Genomic DNA, 26,428 nt, shown 5'->3' on the forward strand with positions numbered 1-26,428 from the left:
CAAGAATGATGAGGGACTGATAAAGAGCTCTGGAGGCTTTCAGGCCTGAGATTTCCAAGTCCTAAACCATTGGGTAAGTAGCCAATCAATACATATTAGTGCTTGCAGATGCGTAACATTATAAATTTGGTGCTGGTCTTTTCTTTGACAACATCCCATGTCAACCCAACTCACGGTATACTCATCAGACTACCATTCTGATAACTTTGTCTGCATAACTTTATATGCATTCAGTGTATTAGGCTCAAGAGCAATGGGTAGTGGGGATGGCACCACAGATTTGACCACCTGGCATCAGTATCACTGCCACATACTTGGCTGGTGATGGAGCAGGGCAGCACTGAGGAAGGACATCTTGGACACACCAGCAGAGAGAATCTGGTGCTTCTGCCTGAATTGGCCTGACTTCACCTTGTACCTCCGCACTAGTTGCTCCTGAATAGCCTACATGGTTTGATGACATATTAAAGCTCCCTGTATCTAATTTAGCCTATATCTACACCCACTCTTAGCTCAAGTACTTTTATATCCGAGCAAATTCTATTCAGGTCAAACTCTACTCACTGGTGACTCAAAAGTATTTCAGTGTAATTCTCTCTCACCTAAAAAATTAGGCTGGCACTAGAGAAAGACGTGTCCCACTCCATTGTGAGGATTCATGTGTTGGTACAACCAGTGCTTTATTTAAGATGATAAAAATATGAGGTGCCAGTACTCGTATATTGAGAAAAGTGCAGCAAAGAAGAAGTGCTGGTACTCTGTACCAGGGAGTACTTTCACACAAAAAAGCTATGGGTGCCAAACATCTTGGCATCTTCAAGTCACTGGTTTTAGTTTTTAACCTTCTTGGGGTTCATTTCATTGCCTAGCAAAAATGTCTCCTGTGTCCAAAAAGTTGACTTGTACCACTATTTCATTAGAAGTCTGCTCATATCAGAAATTGTGAGAATGAGTTATATTCACTCTTGATTCATAAAAAAATATCCATCCATTTTATGACTCTGATTCACCAATAACCTTGACAGCTGAACCAGTGTTCCATGACAACAAGCAGACCATTGATAAATAGCAACAAAACTATTAGAGGTTGAATTTATGAGATGAGTAATAGGGATGCTAAATTATAGGCTTACTGTTTGACAAACTACAGCTTGACATATATTTGCAAATGCATGTGTATGCATCTCAAAGAGAGAAAAACTTTTCTAACCTCATGACCCCTTGGCACATTGTACAGAAACCATCCAACTGCTTTCCATGGGATTGTGTTTTACAGTTCATCCCCCCTCCTCCCAGTTCATAATTTCAGGACTAAAGAATTTTCTAAGAATAGTTAAAATGAGGCTTTGGTTTATATTTGTTTTTGAAATAACAACCAAAACGTACCATAAGGGGTGGGGGGTGGGAGATTGTAACCAGTATCAGCATTTTGAACTTAGCCAGTGCAATTCTTTCAGCAACAGCATAGCATGATGGTGATATCCTGCCCCAGTGAGCAGTAGAGCTGCTGCATTTTGCACTAGCTGCAAGGTCAAGGGCAGTCTCAGGACAGCTCCATATAAAGCATATTGCAAAAATTCAGTCTGGTGGTTAGCAGTGCATGGACAACTATTTCAGTGGTCAGGATATCCCAGTCCAGAAATGGCCAAATTTGTTTTACCAGCCAAAGCTAGTAAAAGGTTCTCCTAACCACTGAGGTCACCTGGGCCTCTAGTGGCAGAGATTAATCTAGGAACACCCCCAGACTGTGAACCTGCTCTTTCAGTGGGAGTATGACCTTTTCCAAAGCCGGCAATTGCCCAATTATCTAGATTCTGCAACCACTCACCTATGGCACCTCTGTCTTGCCAAGATTAAGACTCAGTTTGTTGGCCCTCATCCAGCCTACCACTGAGTCCAGGCTCTAGTCCAGGCCTTGAACAGCCTCTCCTGATTTAGATGTTACAAAGAAATGGAGCTGGGTAGTATCAGCATACTGATACCTTGCCCCAAACCTCCTAATGATCACTCTCAATAGCTTCATATAGAGTTAAATAGCATTGGGAATAAGATGGTACCCCATTGTATCCCTTTTTCCTCCACCAAAGTTGGTGGAGTTTGGGGGGAAATGACACGTCACGCTCATGAACTGGGGGTTAGCCACTCCTAGTGTAAATAATTAGTATGTATAATTAGAATCAGCTATAGATCAGATAATTTGTATTGCCTTTGGACAATGAGCCTGACAAAAAATAAATTTTGGTCCATTTCAAATGTATATTCTACAATTTTCAGATACAAAATAAAACTTATATTACAGTGGTACCTCGCAAGACAAATGCCTCGCAAGACGAAAAACGCGCAAAACGAAAGAGTTTTCCATTTTTTGAGTCGTTCCGCAAGACGAATTTCCCTATGGGCTTGCTTCGCAAGACGAAACGTCTTGCGAGTTCTTGCAAGTTTGTTTCCTTTTTCTTAAAGCCTCTAAGCCGTTAATAGCCGCTAATAGCTGCTAAGCCGCTAATAGCCGTGCTTCGCAAGACGAAAAAAACGCAAGACGAAGAGACTCGCGGAACGGATTAATTTCGTCTTGCGGGGCACCACTGTACTTCCCCTTTCTCTCAAGCATTATTTGTTATATTGCTGTGAGTGTTTACTTGATCAGCTGTAGAAAGCATGTTGTAGAGCTGCAAAGGTACAGAAGGGGGTGACTAAAATGATGAGACTGAACAATGTATTTTTTTCCTTTAAAAAAATATGCTCACAAATGGAAGGAAATTGAGTCATTTTGTTTTGCACACATCCTGCCCACATGCTATCTGGGGTAGAGTAAAATGATGCCTACTGTGATGTAGGAATAGAAGAACCCTATCTGAATGGGAATATAAGACCAGTCCAGAGACTCCAATGTGTTTCTAGAGGGTCTTGAGGTCTGCCCAGTTCAAGCTTTGCTTAAGTTGGCCTAACATCAAATTCCATGAGCAGCCCCTGATGTGCACAAACTAGAACCTCAAGAGAATTTTGATTTGGTTTAGAACTTGGGGAATCAGCCAAGCTGCAGATCCTGAGCCAAATTGCATGTATTCAGAGGACCTTGGGCCTTGAACAAGCTGGGTGCACACAGACCACTGTGAGTCTTGTTGGAGGAGCCCAGGGCCCCCTGGGTGTCAGGGGGCAGGGCATCAGGCAGGAAGGAGAGCCAGGCAGGGTGGAAAACTGCAGGAAAAGCTCCAAGACATACCTGACTTGCAGCTGCATCTTCTCAGGAGAAGGTGGGCTACAGCTCTGTTTTCTGCCTGAAACCTGTTGAGTAGAGACACCCCTATAGGGTGTGGGTGCTGCTTTTCAAGAGTCTGTCCTGCAGGAAGGATCCAGTCCTGCACAGTGCTGGCTCATTCCCAGACTCTTAAAAAACCCTATTTTAACTTTTTGTTAATATAGGGTTTAAAAATCCCCACCCCTAAATTGTTTTGTGGAAGGATCTGGGGTGGAATGGGTGGCACTGGGTCAATCTCCCCGATCCAGATGCCACAGGATAAATTGAAGTGGGGCTCTTTGCTGAACCCTGTTAGAAATATGAGGCCCAAAATTAGTTGAACTTTCAAGACTTTGAAGTCCAGTCAAAGGCGTCTATAGGGTGTGGTGCTCACCTCGCTTTAGGCCAAGCGAGCTTGCGTTTGTCCACAGACAGCTTTCCGAGTCATGACTAAACTGCTACTGGCACAGAGGACTGTGATGAGTGCCAGAGCACACAGAAATATCGTTTGCCTTCCCACCACAGCGCTCCCTATTTATCTACTTGCACTGGTATGCTTTTGAACTGCTAGGTTGGCAGGAGCTGGGACAGAGCAAGAGAAGCTCACCCTGTCGTGGGGATTCTAACCGCCAACCTTCTGATCAGCAAGCCCAAGAGGCTCAGTGGTTTAGACCAGAGTGCCACCCGCATCCCTGACACCTGTTTAAACATTCCATTAATTATGTTACAAATATTTTTCATGTATCCACACTTTCATGAATCCACTGCCTTGTTTCAACTTGCTAACCTAACTGGCAAAGCAAAGCAACTAACAAATTTAATTAAGTTTAGAGTGAAATGGTGTGCATAAGGAATATGTAGAAAAAAATCTTGGTGTGTGACTTTAATTATTTTGGTAGTAGCTAATTATTATTCACATGCATTCTGCATACTCCTGTAATATGTACACCAGATAGTATTACCATATTGTTATGATTACCACATTGTGGCATTTCAGCATCTACTTTGTTACAACAGATAAATATGCTGCATAAACCTAAGCCATTTTAAATTGAGGGGTTGGAAAGTATCCGTCATATTGGTTTTGTGCTTTGTGCAGCCTTGTGGCAGATCAAGCGAGTTCACAATTTAAGATGCACATTGGTTGTACTGTAACTTCTTCAGTAGTGCAGATCTTCACATTTGTTTCCATGTCCTTCATATTTGCAATGGTGAGTTGCCAAGAAGATGCCTTGCCAAAATGCTTTTTTTAAAAAAAAGAAGCAAAAAGCTTAAGTTAGTCATATGCTACCATCCAAAACAATCACAATTGGAGCCAATTTAGTGCACATAAGTTACCTTGGAAGGATTAATTTCTGCTGTTGAGCCTCATAATATGTGTAACCAACAGGGAGCTGTCTGGAGACAGGGATTTTTGCAAATCTTTCAGCTAGATCAATGAGCCAAATGCAAAATCTGGTAACCAGGGGCATCATGTAGATTTGTCATGCTCCCTAGGGGAGCTGGGGTCCAGCAACCAATGAGTGGATTACACTGATCCACAAATGCAGTTTTTCATCTGTGACAGATATAATATAAATGCTATTATTCATATTGCATAACTGGGAGAGAACCACCGACAATGACTATTGTTTATGCAAAAATTAAAAAGAGAGAATGAAGAATTTTGCAGCAGGTGACAACAGAGTTTTCAGAAAACAGAGTTTATTACATAGTCACATCCAGGCAATGCTTATCACTGGGAGATTTTGTTAACACCCATTTGACCGAGATGCATAATCTTGTGGAAAGTGAGATACAGTACAGCTGTACATTGCCAGCAATACGTTTGGTTCCAGCGAACACAGTCTATGCCTAACTGTTAGGTATACAGACAAGGAATGAAAGGAGACTCAGTCCTGTGAGTATGCCACCAGTAGAGACTGGATCCATCCAATCTCTGCATCAACCCCTTGATACAGTTAGTCTAAGGTGGAGTGCCATGACTTGTATTCAACATCGTGTTAAGCAGATTTCGCCTTGAGCAGCAGAATGGTCTCTCCCTTTCTTTCGCCTGTATGCCCCTACATCTATTCTGGGGGTTCTTTCAGTCCTCTGGAACAGAAATGGGGACCCGAAATTTATCAGAAAACATTTCCCCCCAGAAAACTCCCCTGAGATCTTCTTCTTCTCACCTTACTCTTTTTTTGGGGGAGGGGGAGACCACTATGAAGAATTTTATTTACTGACCACCTTTTTTGTGGTGGCTACTATTTTCCCCTACACTCTGTTGACAATGCCCCCTAACTCCTCTAGGTACTTTGTATTGTAGTTAATGCAAAATGGTGGCCATGATTCCAACACAGTTGATTCTGCTGTTGCGGGGCAAAAGCCTTTTACAGGGAAAGAAGGGAACAGACAAAGTTGACACATGTAACTGGTAGCGCAATTTTTACATCAGCTCTTTTTATTTCAGGGAATTAGCAAACCGCTATACACCTTTTCTTATCCCCTGGGTGGATATAGTCTAGTCCAGAACAGAGTAGATTAGCATATATTTATATTAGCATATATTTACTCAAGATTAAGGTTGATTCAGGCTTTAAAAATATATGTATCCAGATTTTTGGTAGCAATTGAAAAGGAATGGTGTGGAGGGGTTCATCTGTGTTTTGCGCTCTTTAGCTCCAACAGCTAAAACCAAATACACACAAAAGATCCAGCTGTTTAGAACTGCTATTATACTAGTCCACATAATTTTTGTTTTTTCCCCATGAAAACAAAACAAAAGAGTTGTGCAATGTATTTTACAATCATTTCTTCCTGTCTTGATGTTCTCCTCTCATTAACTGTAGTGCCTACAAAAGCTCCATGGCAAAGAAGAGAAAAGCTGAAGAGCAGATTTTGGGTGTTCCAGTCAACAAAAGGAAGTCTCTGTTAATGAAACCCCGTCACTACAGTCCAAGTGTAGAAGGCAAAGGGGAAAATGAGGACAAGACTGACCTGCAAGACAACAGCAATGATCTCAAAGCAGGTATCAAAGATTAGTGGCTCCAGATGAATGTAAAAAGCATCTAAGTGTTGGTGCTGACCTTCAAAGCCCTAAATGACTTGACCCTGTATACCTGAAAGAGCAACTCCACCCCCATCATTCAGCCCAGATGCTGAGGTCCTCCTCCGGGGGCTTTTTGGTGGTACCTCACTGCAAGAAGTAAAGCTACAGGGAACCAGGCAGGGGGCCTTCTTAGTAGTGGCACCCACCCTGTGGAGCATCCTCCCATCAGATGTCAAGGAGATGAGTAACTATAAAACCTTTAGAAGACATCTGAAGGCAGCCCTGGATGGGGAAGCTTTTTAATGTTTAATGTATATGTTGGTAGCTGCCCAGAGTAGCTGGGGCAACCCATTCAGATGGACAGGATGCAAATAATGAAATTATTATTATTATTATTATTATTATTATTATTATTATTATTATTATTATTATTAAGCTAATGCTCCTGAGAGAACAAAGGGTAGAATAATCTCACTGGGCACTAGCAATAAAAGGCAGATCATTTGGACAAAATGTGAATAATGAGACTGAGAAATAAATAGAAATATGGTTTGTAGCCAATTAAGTCCTACTCACAGTAGACCCACTGAAATTAGTGAAAGTTAGTCATGTCCATGAACTTCAATGGGTCAATTCTGAGTAGGCGTAGCACTGATCTGAACTTGTGACCCTTTAGATGTTGTTGGTCTTTTAACTCCCATCAGTCCCAGCTAGCATGAGCAATGACAACCAAAGGTATCAAGTCAGATTTTAATCCCCTTTTCTTAAAATCTGGGTCAGCATTAGTTTTAAGTGATAATATCCATATCAGTTTCAGGTTGTATTAGCTCTCCGCTGCCTAAAAGGATTATTGATGCTAATGTGCACACTACTGTATGGAAAGAAAGAAATTGGGGGGGACGGACGACACACGCCCAATTTGCTCATGGGCAATACTTTTGTGGAGAGGAAAAAATCATAGCAGAGAACAGGAGGACAGAAGGGCAAGCTCCACTCTTGAACCTTAATAAACACGGAAGAACAAGCTGGAAAGCTGTGGGAAGAGTAAATTGCATAGGCACCACAGTTGAAATTAATTATACAATACTGTGCTGAAAACACAAATGAAGAAAGGTGAACTTTTGGCACAGCCAATCCACAGAAGGCTTATGACTAAGAATGGAGGAAATCCATCCACACTTACAGTCCACTAGCTTTTTGAAAAACACATGCGCTCAGGAGATCTGCCACTATTATAACCATACCGGGGGAGGGGGGAGAGAGAGAAGCAGCTTCTTTCTCTGCATTATTTAATGTTTCTTGTTTCCCAACATTTAACACAAGCAGTTAATACGTGAGTAATATTAATATTTTGTCTAGGCTCGCAATACTTCTATATGTCAAGTCAATCAATCTTGATGACTGGATTCAAGAAAATTCTCATATATATATATATATATATATATATATATATATATATATATATATTTCAAATCTGCCCCCTAGAAAAGTTACTTTTTGGCCTGTTCATTTGGGGGTGAGATCACCTGATCACGTTGCTCGGAATCATGCTTCCAGTTATTCATCTTAATGTCTAATGCTATGAGCACCTTTTTCTGAGAATTGGCACATGGGCAAACCACACTCTTTCCCTACCTGTCTTTGATTTTACAGCCTAGTGTGCAGAGGACAAATGGGATTATGCCTCCTGGCTGGTGTCACACACCTAGCTCAGTGGTAGAGCTTCATGCTCTGGCACCGGGGGGCATCCTGGGGGCGTGTCGCACATCCTGGGGGCGTGGTGTGCTGCCTCCAGGGGCGTGGTGCCCAGCGCAGCTGGGGGGCAGCTGCGATGGCACCCCACTGGGGTCGCGCTGCCAGGGGCGGTGCGCTCTCCCTGCATTCCTCTTCCTCTGCCAGTGGACATCTATATGTTGGGTAAAAACCTCGAGCGGTTACTGGCTGTTTTTGTTGCAGAAAAAAACAATCTATTCTGGTGGAACTTCTAAAAATAACAGCAGAAATAAAGTTGCCTCAGAGTGGCACAAGTCATGCACCAACAAAACGAGTGCATGGTAAAACATTTCAAGAAAAGGGCCACATCTTCCGGTCTAGGGCCCAAGAAAAGCTCCAAGAAAGAACTAATAAATATTTTCCTTTAATGTATAACAGTTGAACCAAACAATTATGTAAACTGGAAATGACCCAGAATGCTAACAGTTTGGCAGCCGTAAAGTGAAATGCATTGTGGTGGCACATGTGCATTTGTGTCTCCTCCTCCTTTCCACAATAATCTGCACTTAATAGGAATATTTTAAACTATGTAGCTAAGCAACAGAGGTAATTGTTGCTTTCTAGAGCTTTTGTTAGGCACTCCACCATAGCCCAAATATGCATAATTAGGTATAATGTCTATAAATCATTATTGTACACATGTGGGTAGTTAAGTGGATTGAGAGAATAGTTCAATGAATTGGACATATTCACTGAAAATGCTTTTTATTTGTTTTCTGTAGTTGATAATACTTTGAAATTATGATAACCCTTTACACTTTCTCTTAATAGCTCACTGTTGTTGAGACAAAACTTCATTTGCATTTTTAGATGATATTTAATTTATGATTTAAACCCGGAGTTGGTCTGACATGGATTCTGCAAAGAACCAGACTGTCTTATCTATTTTATTATAAGCTTGTTTATCTCAATTTTCCCCCCTCTAGGAAGTAAAACGTAGACCATTCCAGTTTATGTTGAATACATCCCAACTAAAGAATGCACCCTATAATCAGCATTATTGAAGGGGCTAGTGTTGTGGCTAAATTCTTCCTTTCATCCAAAAATGCTTTTAGTTACTATGGTAATATTTACTTGATCCTGGCAGACCAGTGTTGATTTTAGGGAGATAATTACCAGAAAGAAAGATGATGGAGATGTATTTTGGAGTGTCCTTGTCAGGGGGGAAAATGTTTAGGGGGAAAACTAAATGAGACACAAAGGATTTATTGTATTTCAGCATTTGACACCCCTTTCCAGTAGCCTTTACTACCTTCTGTTTCCTGCTGTGATTTCAAAGAAAAAATTGTTTCTTAACACAAGATACATCCGTATTTTGCCATCCTTTAGTAAAAATAGAAATCTACTTTTTTAAAAAAAAAAATAATCTCCCTTCTGATCTAATATATTCTTTAGTTCTATGACTACCATGACTGCTTCTAACATGTATCCTGTGAGCTACAGAATTACAGTCTTTCATTAAACCAAAAGTGACCCAGAGCATTCATTTTATATATTTTAAAAAATCTATGAAGAAGAGAAGGAATGTTGTTGTTGTTGTGTTGTTGTTGTTGTTGTTCCTGTTCCTATTTATTTACTACCCACCCTTCATAATACTCCAGGGTGGGTTACAACAATTTAAAATAAAACACTAAGAGCAGTTTAAAAAGCAAGTGATGCAACTGTAGGTGACAATGTTATATTTATCTGATATTTTTGAAAGCTTTGTTTCATCACAGCAGCAAGTCAACACCTCCTCAGTGAAGAGCAGATACCTTACCCTAACTTCAGGGCCACTACTGCCATCAATCCATCTTTGCATGTTCACTGTAGTCTGAAACAGAAGGGAGAGAATGGATGGGAATACTGTATGGCGCTGTGAAGCTGCTACCCAGTATGGAGATTCTTCTTCAGCATAAAGTTATAATACTACCAAAACCTTCAGCTGGGTTCAGGATAGCTTTATTCTGCCCTCACATGTTTCAAACTACATTAGAATACTGGAGGAATAAGCAGTTCAGTCACTGCAGGAACTATGTTCGTCTTCCCTCATAGCTTTTCAGACTATGGTAGAACTAAAGGCCCACTTTTTGGAAACATGTCCCCACTGATGTCAATGAAACTAGGAGCAGCTTCACAAGTACATTTAGTGCAGAAGCATCCAAGGACTTTGTTATATATGATATTCCAAACCATACACAGGCAACGTGTCTTTTTCTTGTAATGTTTAAATTAACATGCCAGCTTCAAACACAAGAGAGTCATGTAGTAAAGTAGTTGTGTGATACTTTAGGCATGTTCCAGAGTCACAGCCAAAGTTCTATCTACTGTAAGGTGTTCATGTGTGAAATGGGTACATGCTGAAACGATTGCACAGTTGTTGCATGAATCTGCTCTGTATATTCACAACATTCTGGGCGGCCGCCGAGACCACATAACACCGGTCTTGAAAGACCTACATTGGCTCCCAGTACGTTTCCGAGCACAATTCAAAGTGTTGGTGTTGACCTTTAAAGCCCTAAACGGCCTCGGCCCAGTATACCTGAAGGAGCGTCTCCATCCCCATCGTTCTGCCCGGACGCTGAGGTCCAGTGCCGAGGGCCTTCTGGCGGTTCCCTCATTGCGAGAAGCAAAGCTACAGGGAACTAGGCAGAGGGCCTTCTCGGTAGTGGCGCCCGCCCTGTGGAACGCCCTCCCATCAGATGTCAAAGTGATAAATAAGTACCTGACATTTAGAAGACATCTTAAGGCAGCCCTGTTCAGGGAAGTTTTTAATCTCTGATATTTTACTGTATTTTTGGTTTCTATGGAAGCCGCCCAGAGTGGCTGGGGAAACCCAGCCAGATGGGCGGGGTACAAATAATAAATAAATAAATAAAAATTTGAATTGGTCAGTTATAGTATATATTTTAAGTATGCTCTACTGCAACCTTCCCCAAGTTGGCACCCTCCAGATGTTTTTGAGTATGACTCCCGTTAGGTCCAGCTACCTTAGTTGATGGTTAGGAATGATGGGAATTAAGAACATAGGAGCCTGCTGGATGTGGTCAGTGGCCCATCTAGTCTAACATCCTGTTCTCAGAGTGCATATGTAGTGGTACCTTGGTTCTCAAACTTAATCCATTCCGGAAGTCCATCCCAAAACCAAAGCATTCCAAAACCAAGGCATGCTTTTCCATAGAAAGTAATGCAAAATGGATTAATTTGTTCCATACTTTTAAAAACAACCCCTAAAACAGCAAATTAACATGAATTTTACTATCTAACGAGACCATTGATCCATAAAATGAAAGCAATAATCAATGTACTGTACTATAAAATAAAGAAGACAATATTGTAGATAACAAAAAATTTTAAAAAATTTCTTACCTGCACTGATGATAGTCATTGTTTGGATTGGGGGCTTTTATCCATTCACACAATCTATCAATCAGAAGCTGAACTGGGTTCCACACAGTCACAAAAACAAACTAACCGAAAAAGCAGCATAAACAAAAACACAAAATCAATAGCAAAAACAAAAGTGCCAAACTTAATCCATTCCAGAAGTCTGTTTGACTTCCAAAATGTTCAAAAACTAAGACACAGCTTCTAATTGGTGCAGGTGCCCTATAAACAATAGCCGACAGCTGCACCAGACATTTGGCTTCCGAAAAACGTCTTTCTTCCGGGTTTTCAGCATTGGGGAACCAAGACATTTGAGAACCAAGGTGTTTGAGAATCAAGGTACCACTATAGGAAAAATGCAAGCAGAACCTGAGCACAGTAGCATTCCACCCACATAATTCCCAGTAACTGATATTCAGAGGCATACTGACAATGTAATTATAGTCTGGAGGGAACCAGGTTGGGGAAGTTTGCTGTACTACAGAGCATGTTTGCTCAATACGATTCTAGTTCATGTTCATAAAACAGATATTTATCTTGAGCAAACCTATCATCTTAGATTACTTAATATGAATGAGACTAATTTATAAATAAGTGGCTTGTGGATTATGGTCAAAGAAGAAGGAATTTATTTTAATGTTGTGCTTTTCTCTCTTTTTCCTGCCTCTAGAAGAGACTAATATAACACCAGCAAAAGCTACCCCTAATTTGGATGTGCAAGAAAATGATCAAATGACGGACAATTATGCCAGCTACCAGGACCTAATGGCCAAATCTTTAATTAACTTTGAAAAAACAGAGGAAGAAACTCCAGACTCCCCAGAGAATAATAAACTGAGTGACAGTAGCAGAAAGTCCTTAGAAATGGAGAATAACAATGTTGATGAATGTTACATGATTAACTCATTAGTAAGAAAAGACAGAATTTGTGTTTCAGACCCACAGTTCTGCTCCTCTGAGGATAATGAAAGTAGTTCTGAAATTCTGGACAATGAATGGGATAGCTCCTCAAATTTCTCTGAAGAGATAAGCGTCAAACTTCCTCTAAATACAACATATATTGTAGGATGTAATCAGCAAGATGTCCTAAAAGTGCCAGGGGTCAAAACTGAAGAAGCAGATTTCAACAACTCTGAAACCATTTGTGACTCAGATACAGGGCCTCAAGAATCACAGGAGTCACATGTTGAATCGTTCAGCAACAGGAGTCAAAATCCATTTCCAGACAGCGAGGAAGATGAGTGTCTATCAGAAAATACAGAAATGTCATTTGACTTGGATAAAACAAAACATAACTTGAGCTTGCTGGAACGAGCAATAGCTCTGCAGGCAGAGCAGGGCCATGTCTTTCATAGCACCTACAAAGAACTGGACAGGTTCTTACTAGAGCATCTTGCTGGTGAAAGAAGACAAGCCAAAGTGATTGATCTTTGTGGTAGACCAATCTATAACAACAAACGTAAGTTCACTTTCCTTGTTCAAAGTGGATTGTGCATTTGTGTAGACAGCTGGTAATTTCTCCACACCAACAACGCTCAGCTGGGAGAAGTGACTGCCATGAACCTGGCCTGGCAGCGGTGTCCAATTGAATTCCAGCATAGTATATTGGTAGGGCAGAGGGGCAAAACCAATCTGGCACTTCCATTGCTGTTCCCAAACTGCCCTGACCTTACTGCTACCCTGCTTTGGTAGCTCACCATTTAGTACACTGCGGTGATGTCACTGCCAGGAGACAGCAATTCCCAAGTGAGAAACCACTGGACTATGTGGTTCAGTGAGGAATGCATAAGGTTGTTCAGGCTGACAGAATAATATAAAAATTATGGTATGCAGTTACCCAAAAACCCTACGTGTTTGTGCTCCTGCTGTGGTCTGAAAACACTGTGAGAGTTAGCAAAATTTCCATACAATGTTTCATATACACATCCAAGAACTGCAATGTGCTTGCTATACATGGTACTGCCTTTGAAGATAGTTTGGAAAGTTCAGCTAGTGCAGAATTCAGCAGCCAGGTTGCTCACTAGGGCAAAATGGTTTGAGCATAGAATACCAATCTTGGCGCAACTGCACTGGCTACCAATTACTTTCCAGGCCCAATTCAAAGTGCTGGCTTTGACCTATAAAGCCTTAAACAACTCAGAGCCACAATAATTCAAGGACCACCTCTCCTCATATGAACTGACTGTGATCACCATCTCAGGCCCTTCTTTGTGCGTCTCCTCCACAGGAGGTCCAGAGGGTGGCAACAAAGGACCAGGCATTTTCTGTGGTTTCTCCCCATTTGTGGAATGCTCTCCCCAGGGAGGCTTGCCTGACACCTTCATTACATATCATTAGGTACCAGGCAAAAACAATCCTAATTAATTAAACAAACTATGGCCTTTTATACCGGGGGGAGGGGTACAGTTTTTGTTTGTTATTATGTTATGTATTATTGTAAACCACCCTGTGATTCTCAAATGAAAGGTGGTGTAGAAATTTAATTAATAAATAAATAGAAACATATGATACCGTAGATTTGTACTGGGTGCAATGGAATGAATTCAGCTCCTAGTAGTCAGAGTCATTTGCAGATAAAATGAATTTCAAAGTGTTCCTAGTTAGACTTTAATACTCACCACTATATTGATCTTAGCTTAACAATGATGCCTCCGTATTTAGAATACCAAACTGTTAAGTAAAGGGAGGATACTTTAGGAAAAACCCAGCGAATGAATGGATGTACTTAATTAAATAAATATCTCATATTGTATTATTTCTATATATTATATTTAGATAGCTTTACATAACTTAACAGGTGATGCAGGTCTATGTATAATAAGAGTAAATAACCCCCTATTGAGAATAGCAGGTTCCCATGTGGCCACATAGGTCCTGTTGAACATTTTTGATTTCCAATTCTCTTCCTCTCCCCATTCCATAGCCAGTTCTCCTAATATTTCTCTGTTTTTCCGGCAGCCAATGTCTTCTTAGCCCCTGCTGCCATGCTTTCTTGTGCAGTATGAGCCTTGTTAAACCAATGGTGTGATCAGCATCAGGGAGGGTGTTTATTCTCTGATGCTGAGTTACCCATAGACTCTCCTGGTTTGGCTATGTCCTGCAGTGGCTAGTAATGGCATTGATGACTTGGAAATGGGATGAGCACAGGAAGATCCCACTGTGTCCAGTCTTGAACATTAGGTGAAGCCAAAGCTGCTGGGTTATAGGATGTGAAGGATAAAGATGAGAGCCAGAAACATACAGCAAGACTCTTGAGAGATATATCCCCTTCATTGGACTGAGGTTAGAAAAGTCCCTGAACTGGAAGCCTTGAAAAATAATTATGGGCTTTCTTCAAGAAGGTTGAGCCCTTGATGATGCTTTATCTGATGGTCTTTTTTCCATAAAGTGTTATGAAGGCAAGAGCATAAAGAATGGTTGAAAATGAGTTACTGGCTAAACTAGGTGGGAAGCAACACATCAGGGAAGCTACAAAGAGAAAAACTTAAGAAACACAGACACAACCTTTCCTTGTGGCTTTGTCTATAAACACATCTATTTGCAAGCTACTTGCAAATATCACAGTTGCCCTGATTGCAAATGGATACACTGTGCTTAAGTTTGTTAGTTTTTTGTTATGTGGATTAGATATATAAGGAAACAGCTATACAACATATAAGGAGAAAATACAACTACTCATCAACATAGACAATATGTGACAACCTTAGCTCACATTTTTTCAGCTGTCCCAATTTACCAGGAACAGTTTGTTTTCTGATACCTGCCCCTGGAAAATCTTTTAATATTCAAGGCTCTCCAAATATTTTATTATTATTATTATTTATTCATTCATGGATGCTTCCAATTTTCTTTCTCATGACTCAAATATATTTGCCATTACAAAACCTTCAGTTTAAACAATTTGCTTAAAATAATTGATTTAAGAATGTTAAAATGTGTGTAGGATTTTAGTGTACTTAGCACCTTGACAGAGAACCGCTGCCTCTTAAAACCATTCTCTCCCTCTACACACACACACACAGAGAGAGAGAGAGAGAGAGAGAGAGCGTGCAATGTTCCATCTAGGTGACAAGACTTCATTGCTATTTTCTGCAGATTTGCCTAGGCCTGAAAAGAGAGAGACCAAATGTCCCATTCCAGGATGTGATGGCACAGGGCATGTGACGGGACTGTATCCACACCACCGCAGTCTTTCAGGTTGTCCACATAAAGTTAGAGTGCCACTTGAAAGTAAGTACAATTTCTTTATAATTTACAGCTGAAAACTGTGTGTGATTCCTTGAGGACTGTGGTCATTTCTGCATTCTTGATCTCTTTCCATCCACTGGCCTCTTAGTAGCGTGGCTGTAGTGCTTTGTGAACTTATACAGCTACTTGGCTGAGAGTGAAGTCACAATGGCTTTTTTTTTATTATTAATATTTTTATTAATTACAAATTAGAAAACATACATATTCACAACAAAAGAAAATACAAAAGAAAAAGAAAATACATCTAACCAAGGGGAAAAATTAGAGAATATTTTGTCTCTTTTCATAGTTACAGTTATTTTTTATACCTCTATAAAATGCAATTCACAATAAAGCAGTGAAATGAAAGATAAGATATCAGAAAAAAGAAAAAAAGAACAAAGAAAGAATAAAGAAATAAAAGAAAAAGATCATAAGTGAAAATTTTTAAAAGTAGATAAGTACTCACAATACATAGCCGTTTCCCATCTATATTTATATTCAATTGTATAATGTATAATACAATTATTTGTATTATACAATTGTACAATTAATTGTATAATGGCTTCTTACATGGCATTCATTCATTCATTCATTCATTCATTCATTCATTCATTCATACTAGGGGTTTCCAACATGGTGCCCTCCCAGTAATTTGGAATGCAAGTCCTATAATCCCTGACCATGCTGTCTAATGCTAATGGGAGCTGTACTCCACAACCTCTGGAGAGTACCAAGTTGGCTACTCCTGATTTAAATACTTGCATACAGCCTTTCAGAGCTGTATTCATTATTTCAGAGCCTTTCATTAAGCTCTCTTACTTGCTCACTCTTTCTCACACATGTGTATATACATTTACTGCAGGGATGTGGAACCTTTGGCCCTCCAGATGTTGCTGAACTACAATTCCCATCAGCCTCAGTTAGCATCAACTGTGATCAGTTATGATGGGAGCTGTAATCCAGCAACATCTGGAGGGCCAAATGTTCCTGACACTCCATTTACAGAACCTAGATCTGTCACTGTTGTTGAATGTGTTCTCGCACCAGCATCAAGCAACACTGTTCAAAACAAACATTTTCCATCTAAGGTTATTCCAGTGGCACTATTACCCTCCCCCCCTTTTTAAAAAAAGATAAACTGCACATGCATTTGTGCAGTCTGCTTGCATTGAAATCAGTGGAACTTACTATCAAGAAACAGTGACTTGGAGATCAGCTGGGGAAAACCTTGGTGCTTTAATGAGCTGAGTTATGTGCCCCAGCCATAAAGCCTGGCTCCTCAGGGTGCCCTAGCACCTACCTTCCCAAACAGTAGTCATTTGTGGCAGTACTTCATCTCAGGAGCAGCAGGCACAATCAAGTGAACAAAGCACTTTACCACACACCGCACTGCTAGGGCTGACAGCAGTTTACTTCTGAAATGACTTTTGGAGTAAAATATTGCTGCTTGAGGGGGTTGTGAGAAGGTGCACCCAGTGCTTTTTTTTCTGGGGGATACAGGGGTACGCATACCCCTAAACATTTTGTGAATCTTTGTACTTTTGTCCATTTACTGTATTTATTTTTCCTGATTCGAACTATAAAATGGTGGTTTTCTTGAGTCAAAATGAGAGTACCCCTAAACATTTTTTTAGGGGGGAAAAGGCCTGGGTGCACCTATATTTTATCCTGGGACATGAGTTGTTCTCACCAGCCTCTGATGTGCTTACATGATGGGAGGCAGTGGCAGAGCTTCATGCTCCGGCACCAGGGGGCAGAGAGCAGGCGGGGGCGGGGCTGGCACGCATCCTGGGGGCGTGGTGCACATCCTGGGGGCGTGACACGCTGCCTGCAGAGGCATGGCACCAATCGTTGGCGGGGGGGCAGCCGCGATGGCACCCCACCAGGATTGGGCTGCCAGGGGCGGTGCACTCCCACCACACTCATCTTCCTCCGCTAGTGGTGGGAGGTTGACACCAAGGTTAAAGTAGGTTGAAGGACCCAACAAGCTTGGCAGGATCAGAGATGCCTGCCATCTCCCCTTCCTCCAGAGATGCATGACCATATAGAAAATAACAGGGTTGCTATCCCTGATGTATGGAGTTCACAGTTCCATGAAGGCTCATGATGGCTCAAACATTTGGAACTTCTTGTTCATGTAGAAAATTCTTAGTTTTCTTTTATGACTATAACCATGTGATCATAACTTCTATACAGTGTCTCCAAGTTTTGAGTGAGGAATTGCACTGTCATGATGATATGTGTTTGGGTCACTATTTTCTTCTCTTTTTTAGTCCTTGCAATGCATGAAAATGTTCTAAAGTGCCCCACTCCTGGGTGTACAGGAAGAGGACATGTCAACAGCAACCGCAACACTCACAGAAGGTAAATCCTAGTCTGTTACCACTGGTGATAAACTAGGCCAGGGATGCAGAAACTGTCGACTCCAGATGTTGTTGAAATCCACTTCCCTCTATCCACAACTGGCATGCCAATGCTCAATGTTGATGGAAACTACAACCCAATAACATCTGCAGGGCTACTGTTGCCCCATCCCTGAACTAACCTGTTCAAGAAGGGAACATTTTAATTAATATTTGTCACTCACAGTATATCAAAATGGCAGCATAGGTACTTGGCTTCTGCAATCCTACCCCCATAAAACCATCCCTTATACCCTACAAGTGGTATCTGTATAGTGTGTACAATTTTAGGACACAATCCAGCCAAAATGAAGCACTTCTAGATTCAGTGTTTTCAGTGGTAGAGAGTTGAGCACATATTTAATGGTCCCAGTGGCATATTTGAGAGTTAAAAGTGCTTAACTTTGACTGCATTGTGCCAATTTACTTTAGTGCAGTATTGAAAATATTAGTGTTTATGGATAAATGCACTAGAAATAGGTTCACTCAATGATCATAAGCTATTGAAACCAATGCTTAGAGATAGGGTGGCTAGCCTTTTGGGGGTGATTGCCCTCTGGGGGACATGTGCCATGGGTGTGGGTATGTCTAAAAAAGTGAGCATGCACATATTACACACTCATCAGAGCACACACACATTCAGAGAGGGGGTCCCTCGCACTTCCCAGCAATCTGTGCAGATCAGAAGAAGAGCAAAGGTTAGTTCCCCCCATTACAGTGCTGGTCAGAGAGGAAACTCTGTCTTGTCCAGTACCAAGATTGAGGGGAAAATCTTGCCCTCTGCTCTACAGATCATTGATTTGATGAGCAGAGAGGGCATGATTTAACTCTCTCCTTCCAGCCCAGTGCAGCAGAGGGACTTGCTGCAGATGCCGTTGTTGCATTTCTGAGTTCTTGGAGGGCAGATGAAATTGCTTGGGTGAGGGTAGGGAGACTTGGCTAACAGGCAGGCAGTTCATCACTTCTGCCCAAAGAGACAGGGAAGATCTATATAAATGTGCGCTGCCCACTCTCTGATATTATTTTTTACTTTTGCTTTGAATTGCATATTTGTATATAAGTTAAATAGTCATGTTGCTTCACCTTAATTAATAACTAGGAACAACAGGAATTAAAGCAAATTCCAAAGGAACACAGATAAAACCAATTTTGTGTGGTGAAAGCAATCTGATTTGATTCCCTTCAACCCCAAATGTACTTCTTCTGACTTCCTCAACATATGTTCAGGTTATGATTCATCATGATTTTATCCAACAGACCAAAATCATTGATACATTTGGCTTGGGTTGACTTCACCCCAACAGAAATAGATACAGAAATGAGCATTATACTATGAATATAATATTTACACAGACAATTTTACTACTGGTGGTAGTAGCGAAGGGCAGGTGAGGAGTTCACAGCCCAGGGCTGAAGTATGAGTGGATGAACAAGGGCAGTCTAACAGGGCAGGTATTAAGATTCAGCATCACTGGACACCGAGGGAGAGGTCAAATGAATGGGCAGCAGTGCCGCTAGTGAGGACAAGGGCAGACCTTCCTATTGAGAACATCTTGCTCAAGAGTTGCCCAAACCTGCAACGATCAAAAAATGCAGGGGGGAGGAAGCCCCAGCAGGAAAGAGATGCCTGAGTTAGCTCTGGAAAGAGACATGGTTGGACTTCCATAAGCTAGAATAGTGAGATCTAGATGAACCACAGAATCATGTGGGGAGTATTTTGTTTATGCTGCCAAAATGCACTATAAAGATCCTAGATCTTTGGAGAGAAGAAATGCAGGTTGTTCACGGCTCCTCATATGTGGCAAATCTCTTTTAAACAGTCTTTCTGGCTGCCCAATTGCTGCAGCTGAAAAAATGGCAATGTCTCAGGAAAAAAATCAGCATGAGTCTCCCAAAACAGGGCAGTGCCATGATCAGGTCCACAGGTAAGCCTCACTTACATTATAACATTATAATGTGAAATGCCCTAAAATATTCCTGTTTGCTTTTTCCTGTTTGTGGAAGACACAGGAGACTTGGAATGAGTAAACAGATTGAGGTGCAAATTTAGCCAGCTATTTCTGGTGTTTTGTTTTACTCTGTACAGGTCAAGTGGCTTTTCCTGCATGGAGAACTAACTTTGTGACTCCTTTTCCATGAGTACAAAATGCATTATGCATGCAGTTAGTAAATGGGGTAAAAACTAGCACAGTAAGGACTGTGCATGCTCAGTTGCCACAGAATGCTAACTATTGTGGGGAATGGAAATGGGAAAACTAGGTGGGAGGGGGAATGGGATGGAGTATCCTGAAGGATGGCAAGGATGGCAAGCTGGAGTACTAAACAGGAACACTCAGCACTGCAGCATTTTTGAAACCATACTCACTATTGTTCTTTCTTATTGTTCCCTTCATTTTCTCTGCAGAACAAACTTGGTGAAGCAACTTGAGATATCTCAGTATAGCTGCCGATCTGCTCAACCAGCACCATCCCCCAGAACCTCCTTCATAAGAGAGCAAGAGAAATGTGGGAAAGTACCATTTGACTATGCTAGTTTTGATGCCCAAGTCTTTGGCAAACGTACATTGGTGCCAGCTATGCAAGGACAAACCCCGCCACAGTTCCTTGAATGTAAGTGGAAGGCAGACAAATTCAATCTCTATTTCTATATCAGCTTGCATGAATATACAAATATTATTTTATTGTGTTTCCAAAATTTATATTCTGCCTTTCATTGCAAAAAAACTGTTTCAGGGTGGATAATAACATAACAACGTTCTTGGAAGCATAAAAAATATGCACATTAGCATCTAAAACCAATGCAATCCAACCTTAATTGGACATAGCCTAGCATAGCTAAGCAGCACTGGTTGACCAAAACATTTCCAAACATACCATAGTAGGGTGATGGGAACCATATTTTACTGGACTACAACTCCCATCATCCCTGACCATTGGCCATGCAGACTGGAGCTGAAGTCTAACAACATATAGAGAGCTCTTGGTTCCTCACCTTACCATAGTAAAGGAATAGCTGATCTCAATCACACATGCACAGTTAACTACTACTACTACTACTACTACTACTACTACTTATTATTATTATTATTATTTATACCCCACTCATCTGGCTGGGTTTCCCCAGCCACTCTGGATGGATCCCAACATAATAATAATAATAATAATAATAATAATAATAATAATAATAATAATAAAAAATAATAGAAAAGCGATAAAACATCAAACATTAAAAACTTCAGGGCATTCAATACAAGTAATCTATGAGTTGCTTAATGGACTGAGGTGTCCAGTATTTATTTATTTTTACTTGAAAACGCAGCACCAAACCTATATATGGAATGTAGCACTTGATATTTGCTTATTGCCTGAAATCTGTGACACTTGTTCATAATGATTTATATTGAAAATAACCCCATAAAAATCAAGTGGACAGGATCCACTGGTCAGTTAAAAATAGTGTTGTGATATTACACTCATGACCAGTGGTGGGCTTGTCCACTAGGGTGAATGGGGCACTGCCCCAGCAACGTCACTCTGCCCTTAGGTAGCCCCTAGAGTCTGCTGCAGGACTTAAAATTAGTAAGGGAATAGCTCTGTCTTAAATTAGCTTTGGATTCACCTACTGCTTGTCTCCCTGTCTTCTGCCCCACCAATCTCAATGGTCACCATCCGCCACTGCTCATGATCTATTTAGAAAAACTAGATGAGTTTCAAACTATTGTTCAGGTTTGAATTGCATAACGGGGGGGGGGGGTACACTAGTCTGATGGGTGATGTGATATTTGTACTGATATGAGAGGAGACAGGTTGCTTTTTTGCTTCTGCTAGTGGCCCCTGACTCACAGCTGGCACACAAGTTGCTCCTTCAATTTGCATGCAGAGCTGTGTGACAAAACTGCCTCTTCCGCCTCTCACCTTCCTGCACACGATCCTGTCTCCAAAGAAACCCCAAACCTTTTTTTTAAAGGCTGGGTTGAGGGTTTACCTGAATTTAGAAACTACTTTAGATTATGCACACCACAATTTGTCTGAATGGGTTAGATCCAGTCTTGTTCATACTTAAGTTAGTCATCATTGGTTTTAATGAATCTACATTAAGCCCCATTGATTTTAGTGGGTCTACTTTAACTGTCATCCTGTCCCTAAAGGATTTTATGCATACTCCTTGTCAAAATATAGGGCCTGGTAGGTTGTATTTTCTCAATTCAAAGTCAATCCCCTCTGAACTGAAAATCCTGTCTGTAATCTGCCAGGCCTGAAGAAACTATTCCTGAGAACCTCTGATATATCTTTGTATTGAAACAGCAAACAAGATCCTGGACAATATTTCTGACATTTCTTGGGCTGCCAAAAATCTTGGCACAAATGTCATTACTACATGACTCTTGGAGTCCCCTAAGAAATAGCTGTTCACATAATTTTTGAGTCCAGAGGCTTTGAAGCAATATCATCTGGCAATTTAAAGCTTTGGCTGGGGTCCACAGAGACAACTACACATGAGCTGTGGGCACACCCAAATTGCCATTTCAGAAAGACACCCTTTTTAAATGGTGTGAAGTCAATAGGCATTGTGACAACAAAGTGCATGGGCACTTTACAAAAAGACTGCTTCCAGAGGCAATTTCAGGGTGGCATGACTGGTGCGGTCATACTGGGTGCCATGCTGCAGGGCACGCCAGACCAATGCTGTAAAACAGAGCGGGAGAGGTGGGGGTGCCAAATGTTAGTGTCACACAGGACGCTGCTGAAATTTGAGAGCCCAAAGCCTGCCACTACTGCTGCTCTTCACGAAACATTTCCCCTAGATCAGGGTTAGGGAACACCTAACTCTCCAGATGTTGCTGGACTACAGCTCCCATAATCTCTGACCATCAGCAAAGCTGCCTGGGGCTCATGGGAGTTGGAGTCCAACAATATATGAAGGTTCATCCCTGCCCAAGATTCTCTGTTTAAATTGCTCATATGCCTAATTTCTAAACCATTTCATAATAATAATAATAATAATAATAATAGCAGCCAAGGAATTTAAAAAGATGCTTTGGTGTCCTGGGAAAGGGAATACCTTCTGAAAGGGAAACACAGTGGAGGAAAAGGAAGGAAGTGCCACTGAAGTAATTGAATTTACTTCTGAGGTGACATGGGGCGCGCTGTTGGCGAACCCTAGCTCTGTTTTCTTGATTTTTAATATAGCTGACACTTACAGTATGCTCTATATTCATTTTCTTATGTATTATATTTTATTTAACTGCTCCAGCCTTCTAAGATTCAAACTGATTTCACAAGAAGAGCAAAACATTGCAGTAAACTTGAGGCAAACCATTTTTGGCTACAACCCAGCATTGTTATAGCTTAGGCCGATTAATTTTGATTTGGTTTTATATATTATAACTCAGAGTTCCATGGAATTCATCATGTTTATGTTAATAAAGTTTCCAAGCCCATTTGTGTTTAAATTACAGCTGAGCCAAATATTGTTTGTTCTTTATTCATCCACCACTGGACTTGATGGAAGTGAAAGATTTCTTGTGTAAGGAGTGATTAAGTCTTGAGGAAAGGACCCACAATTTAGGCTCTCACTGAAAATGGGAGCACCTGCACATTTATAAAGCAACTCTGGGTTTCTTAACTAATCTCATGATCTCATGTTTTAAATGCATTGAATTCTGATGCTTCTTAATAGCAATGGTAGAGCTCCCAGTAAAAAACAGACTTACTTTAATGTATTATTTGCCTGTTTTTATTGTATAAAATGATAATACATAAAACCCCAGTATCTTTAACAGAGGGACAGTTGCACTCGAGCTATTTCTAATCAAATCTCTTTTCAACAGCAAAGCATTTTTCAAATCCAGGGAAATTTTCTAATCGGCTGCCTAGTGCTAGCGCCCACACACAGAGCCCTTGCCATGCCAACTCTTATGGCTACGGTCAATGTAGTGAAGACACCCACATAGCAGCAGCTGCTGCAATCCTGAACCTTTCCACCCACTGCAGGGAAGCAGCAGAGATCCTCTCCAACAAACCACAGAGTCTGTCTGCCAAGGTAGGCAAGTCCAAGAACCTGGAGGGTGTGCTAGCTACTGAACTGTGTGAATAAACTGTCTTTCATATTAGTGATTGCATTCAATTCCTTCCTTCCCTTCCAAGTGCGAAAGAGAGAGAGGGAAAAAGAGCAGCCCCTTTTTGCATGTTCTTTTGAAGAGAGATGAGAGGGTGGGGGTAGGGGGAGATAGTGGAAGAAAAGAAATGCACAAACTGTGCTGTGGAAAGTCACTATAATAATAATAAGGGAAGAAAGAGGAGGGAACTCTGACTCCAGAAATGGTTTTTTGGAGATAGTGGTGCAGAATCTGTTGAAATGAGGCTTATTTGCATGGTGCAAATACTACTGCAAGTTACCAGCATTAGTCTGGTTATTAAAATTAATAGAAATGAGATGGGGAGGGGCTATCACAGATCTCTGTTTTGCTGTTTTTGCTACTGATAATTCCACTGAATATTTTAAAGAGGTGAATAAAAGGTGTGATGCGTGATGAACATAGGGAAAGATCATCTGAATAGCCCATTGATAATTCTGCCTATTTCCTTGTAATCAAGTTTTATTTTCAGGGTGCACCAAGAGTTACAAAAGTAACTTTTGTGTTGTGAAAAACCTTGCTCCATAGGGTATAAAACACCTCTGGCTATGAAACCTGGAAAACAAACAACTTCGGCCCGTTGTTGTTGAAAGCTGTATTTAGTACCATTGGATACCATTTATAGCACCATTAGGGACTGGACCATGTTGTTGGCAGAAGCTCACATAATCCATCTTGTAGAAAAGATAGACGGGAGCAGGGCATGGAAATGGGTGATGAATGAAAAGTGTTATAGAATGGCACATACAACATTGCCTTTGTACTTGGAGACATTCTCTGGGACACAGAGAGATGTCTGTTTAGCAAGCTTTCCACTGTGTAATGCCGCAGCAGACTCATAACGACAGGATCTTGAGAGCAGTTATTCTGGCCGAAGAGATGCTTCTTCAGCGGGACTCCTGTTCCACATAACTGACTGCTTTGCCTAGTGGGAAAGCTCATCTTTTTATCGCACGGGCAAAATCAGATCAGATATCTGAGGCCTGTCTTCAGTGCAGTAGAATTTTCTGGTTTTCCTCCCCGCCCCCCTCACACCCAACTGCCGTTGCAGCAGCCAGGTTCTCGGAGCCAACGATAGTGACATCCTTGCATTCAAAGCCTGCCTATCAAGACAACTCCATTTTTAGGGCCCAGGGTGTGTTGCTGGCTATCTCTGCATCCACAGCTTTTATTCACGATATTGGCCGGAGACATTTTCTAGTGCTGGACTATGGCAGATATTACTTTGCCACCCCCACCCCCTCTTGTTGAAAAGGAGACTGGTGCCAGAGGCTGTATTAAATTGCTTCCCCTACCTTTGGCTGACCTTAGAAACAGACCTTTCTTGCCAAAGAAAGGTAATAAAGGGACCAGGCATAAGATTATTATTGTTCTTCTTCTTCAGCTGTACACCTGTTTTGCGTTTGCCAAAAAAGCGGAAGGCAATCGTAACCACTCATGGCAGCATTTGGGGCATATAGGAGGTGGGTGGGTGTGATTTTCATCCAGAAATAATTTTTTGTGTGTATTAAAATGGTCGTCAGGCATTGTCCTCTGCCAGCCTTCACTTTTGCCAAACTTCCAGCAGGGCATGATGACAACCAGTGGTACAAAATATCTGACAGAAGAATGAGAATTAGCTTCTGGCCAGAGTGAAGGCAAGCAAAGCTCAAAGAGACGAAGTAGCCAAAATCACACACATTCTTTTTATTTGGTTTGGATAGTGCTCCTTTTTAGGAAATTGAAATTTTAAACAGAGAAATGCATACTGCAATAGTCTATGGATGCAGGTGCCTAAACTAAAACAAATTACTGAGGTTTTAAAATATAAAGTGAATCAAATACTGTAAACTTGTTTGGTTTTAATTTGATGATCACTTTGTTTTTTTGTTCACACTGCACATTATTTTTCTTTTAATTGCAAAGATGCATTTGCAGCCTGCGCACCACCTTCTCAAGAAATGCCTTCATTTAGTTTGGATTTAAAAATAAAATAAAATTGAAAGGGTATAACTTTCTCTCCTCTCAAATCCAATCCAGCTTTTCCATGTGAACCTCCCAGCCCCTCAGAAAAGAAACCCCTACTGGTGACATCTCCTCTGTAAACATGAATGAACAGCAGTGCTTTTGTGTAAATTCTATTTGTTTCAGAGTTACTTGTCAATGAAAAGTTCTTGGTAGATTGAGTCATGAGTTTTTAAACAAAGACTGTGAAGTAACCTGCCAACATCCAGTTATTCTTCCTGAAGCCCACCATAGCTCTACTTATATC

The 26,428-nt window shown here is 41.0% G+C and overlaps 1 protein-coding gene and 1 long non-coding RNA gene across 13 annotated transcripts in view; one reads left to right on the plus strand and one right to left on the minus strand.

Annotated features, from left to right (window-relative positions):
* The window catches only part of ST18 (ST18 C2H2C-type zinc finger transcription factor), a 190,846-nt gene that overhangs the window by 131,604 nt on the left and 32,814 nt on the right, over positions 1-26,428 (plus strand). For all 12 annotated transcript variants that reach the window (XR_014529337.1, XM_083517879.1, XM_083517880.1 and 9 more), the window contains 7 exons: positions 6,070-6,248; positions 12,079-12,867; positions 15,504-15,638; positions 17,912-18,002; positions 19,861-19,965; positions 20,445-20,650; positions 23,872-24,083. Coding sequence is in view for 11 of the 12 variants with exons in the window: in XM_083517879.1 (XP_083374005.1) it covers positions 6,070-6,248; positions 12,079-12,867; positions 15,504-15,638; positions 17,912-18,002; positions 19,861-19,965; positions 20,445-20,650; positions 23,872-24,083 (1,717 nt within the window). In the remaining variant the exon portion in view is untranslated. The remainder of the gene's footprint in view (positions 1-6,069; positions 6,249-12,078; positions 12,868-15,503; positions 15,639-17,911; positions 18,003-19,860; positions 19,966-20,444; positions 20,651-23,871; positions 24,084-26,428) is intronic.
* The window catches only part of LOC310713624, an 80,431-nt gene continuing 66,539 nt past the window's right edge, over positions 12,537-26,428 (minus strand). Inside the window, exons 6-7 of the long non-coding RNA XR_014529347.1 lie at positions 20,406-20,522; positions 12,537-12,653 (exon numbers count right to left, since the gene is read on the minus strand). This is a non-coding gene — a long non-coding RNA (uncharacterized lncRNA). The remainder of the gene's footprint in view (positions 12,654-20,405; positions 20,523-26,428) is intronic.

This window comes from Podarcis liolepis (assembly GCF_965112155.1).
Source record: "Podarcis liolepis genome assembly, chromosome: 8".
NCBI classification, from domain to species: Eukaryota; Metazoa; Chordata; class Lepidosauria; order Squamata; family Lacertidae; genus Podarcis; species Podarcis liolepis.